This window comes from Lactuca serriola, chromosome 5, assembly GCF_051521515.1.
Source record: "Lactuca serriola cultivar US96UC23 chromosome 5, Lser_US96UC23_V15, whole genome shotgun sequence".
Classification (NCBI taxonomy): Eukaryota; Viridiplantae; Streptophyta; class Magnoliopsida; order Asterales; family Asteraceae; genus Lactuca; species Lactuca serriola.
Window position 1 is genome coordinate 292,899,972 of NC_136412.1, and position 3,540 is coordinate 292,903,511.

General features: G+C 32.4%; 1 protein-coding gene across 1 annotated transcript; it reads right to left on the bottom strand.

Annotated features, from left to right (window-relative positions):
• Nucleotides 1–1,694: 1,694 nt before the first annotated feature.
• Nucleotides 1,695–3,540, bottom strand: LOC145054653 (geraniol 8-hydroxylase-like). Its single transcript, XM_079002885.1, has 2 exons — nt 2,513–3,540; nt 1,695–2,415 (listed from the first exon to the last, which is right to left on the bottom strand). The coding sequence occupies exons 1-2, from the start codon at nt 3,512–3,514 to the stop codon at nt 1,795–1,797; spliced, it is 1,623 nt and encodes a 540-aa protein (XP_078859011.1). The 5' UTR covers nt 3,515–3,540; the 3' UTR covers nt 1,695–1,794.

Below are 3,540 nucleotides of genomic sequence, written 5' to 3' on the forward strand. Positions count from 1 at the left end.
TAGGAACGGACCTTAGTGGGAGATCGAGGTCCGCCACTGAAAGTCAAACTGGACCTTGTGTGTTCTACTCAAAATCACAGAGGACACGTCAAAACAACTTCTATTGATAAATTGCAAGAAAAGATAACGACTAAAAAACGGATAATTCAAAGTTCGAAACTTCTGAATTATTCCAACAAAAGTCTGTTTTGTGGTAGTGATACGAGGACCATGATCAGATGCCACCAAGACAATAAACACATAAAAGCTACAAATTTTGTTTATTATTATAGATGATATTTCACAATATAAAATAGTATCTGAAACAAATAAATATTATTAGAAGGAAAGTTATTCCTTAGCTAGGAGTTAGAAATTAGTAACAAAGAGGTCGCATGTAGATGGGAGGACTATTTTGTATTTGGGATTATTTTGTAAAATGACTTAAAATAATAAGATTTTTCTGTAAATAAAAATATTAGAATTTTTTTGAAAACAAAAACCTTATTATTATTATTATTATTTTTAAATTCATTATTATTAATATTGTTAATAATATATATATATATATATATATATATATATATATATATATATATATATATATATATATATATATATATATATAACAAAATATTAAAGACATTGTTTAAAGGTGAAAGTGAAGGAGATAGTGATGCTTTAAGCATTAAAATAGTAAATGTTTGTTTGTAATAATGAATGTCTTATATGGTCATTTCATATTTTAAACAATTCAAAATATTAACACTAAACAATTTGAAAGAAGTTGTCTATTTTTTCAAATTGTTTATAGATAGTGGTTTGCATCATGGAGTATTAATATTATTCTTAGTGTGTGAGCATTAGCTATGTGTGTATATCTTGTGTGTAAGTATTTAAATTACCAACATGTGCATTGCCCTTTATCATTGTTTTATTCATGTGGTATTTTGAAAACATAACAGATATAGTATGATAAAACAAAACATGTCATATTACTTTTTATTAAATACGATATTGTAATTAATATTTTTGAATTTTGATATGAGCTATCTATGTAGATGTTTGTAGTGAATCTGTTGGATTTGAAAAAAAATCCTTCTACCTTGAATAATTTTATTTAGAAAGCGAGAAATCCTTCTACCTTAAACAATTTTATATGCAAAGTGAAAAATTCTTCTACCTTAAACTATTTATAAACAATTTTATAAATAGACAACTTCTTTTAAATTGTCAAGCATTAATATTCTGAATTAAAAACAATAATAAAAAATATGACATGACTATATATAAAATGATAATATAGAAGCAGTCATTATTTCAATGCTTAAAATATCATCATCCACTTTTACATTTACCCTTAAAAAATGTCTTTAATATTTTTTTTCATTTAAATGTATTTATATTAACAATATTAATAATAACGAAATAAAAATATAGTATACTATTTATGTTTTTAATATAATAATAATAATAATAATAAGGTTTTTGTTTGCAGAAAAGTCATAGTATTTTTGTCTGTAGAGAAGTCTCAATATTTTGAGTCAGTTTACGAAAATTAATTTGTTATCGATTCCAACCGGTAAAAAATGGTCAAAATGCAAACTTTTGCCGGTTTTTAAGGTTTTTTCTTAAAAAAAATTAATTTAGGACTAAAACGCAAATTAAACCAAAATTTTAGGACTTTATTGAAAATTTCTTCGGATAGATATAGATATGCTCTTTTTAAATGAACAACAAGACTCTCAGCTCATAAATTAACCAACATCAAAGAGTGGGTTTAATTTGAACTTATAATGATAACTAAAACACATATTACATATAGAGCTCAACGTTGCACAGCCTTTGTGATGGGACTGCGAAGAGTGGTTTTCTTTTCTTTAAAGTAATGCCAAATTTTTCCGAGAGGTCATGGTCTTCACCCTTTGGCAAGCTCCAGTCAAACGAGTGCAAGAGCGAGGCCAATATATACATTTGCATCTTCTCCGCCAATGGAACACCCGGACACAATCTTCTCCCAGATCCAAACGGGAAGAAGTTTAGATTGCTTCCTTTCGAATCATATTTGTTTGTCAAGAACCTCTCCGGATTGAATTCCAAAGGATTTTCCCAATACCGAGGATCCCTATGGATTGCCCAAACATTAATAATGACCATACTACCCTTTGGAACAGTGTATCCACCTACAACACAATCCTGGCTTGGCGACCTTGGGAGTATGAATGGAAGTACAGGGTGCAACCGGAATATTTCCTTAATAGTCGCATCTAGGTATTGTAATTTTGGGAGATGAGATTCTTCCACAATCTTGTTGGGTCCTACAATTTGTAGCAATTCTTCTTGAATCCTTTTCATTATGTCGTCATTTTGCATAATCTCTGCCATTGCCCATTCTATTAGCGTTGTCGTTGTTTCTGTTCCTGCAACCATAATGTCCTGATAGATACGCACAACAATGTTTGATGTGAACCACAAAATATAATAAAGTATGTAATTAATTTAAGTCCATTTGAAAAAGAATATCAACAATTACCAGGATAAGTGCCTTTATTTGCGTGATGTTAATTGATGTTGGATCTTTTTGGTCCATGAGCTCTAAAAAGGTTTGTAAAAGATCTTTCTTTCCTTCATGACCAATTACATCCTCGGATTTGTTGGAGTTAGATTGGATTCGATCGTCAATAATTCTTGTAAAAATTCGATCCAACCGATCAAGTTGCCTCTTCATGTTCCCCTCGATGCCTTGTAGATCAAGCCATGCAAGACTAGGGAAGATATCAGACATATTTGGCTTGCTCATCGACTCCACGATATTTGCAACAACAATCTGCAACTCGGCTGAAATCTGGTCTCCATTTGCTTTTTCATCCGAAGTATTTTTCCAAACCATGCTTGTGAGGACATTGGCCTCTGTTGAGAAAGCAATCTCGCTAATGTCGACTGTTTTCCCGATTTTACTATAAACATTTTTGATAGTTTTCCTAACCTCATCCCTACGAAAATACCTTGATGCTTCGAGATTCTTGTGGCTTAAGACCTCATGGACAAATATCTTACGAAGGTTGCGCCAATCTGAGTTGTTGTCAGACCACACTACATCTCGTCCACCATAAGTGATTGCTAATGCAGCGATTGTTGCATTACGGTTGGAAAAGATCTCGTCTTGTTCACGAACCACCACCTTTGCTAGGTCGGAGGTGTTTATCACGACATGAAGTTTGCTTCCCATGTGGAGCTTGAATATGGGGCCATAACTGTTAGCCATGTTAAAGAACTGTTTGTGTAGATCACGAGAAAGAAATGGAAGGTAGCCTACAATTGGCAAGGAACAGGGACCTGGTGGCAAACATGGTCCACCATTGGAGGACCTCGAAAATATCCACCTGTAGAAGAAAGTAGCCAAGATCATTGTTGAAATGGCGAGAGTAAGCTTATCTTTGTTGTTAGGCATGATCACTTCCCATGCACACCATGACCCCTGGTTGCAGTTAAACTGTTCCATTTTTGCAATTGAGGATGATGGCAACATTGGCATGCAGCTAGTATTTAACAAAAATGTCC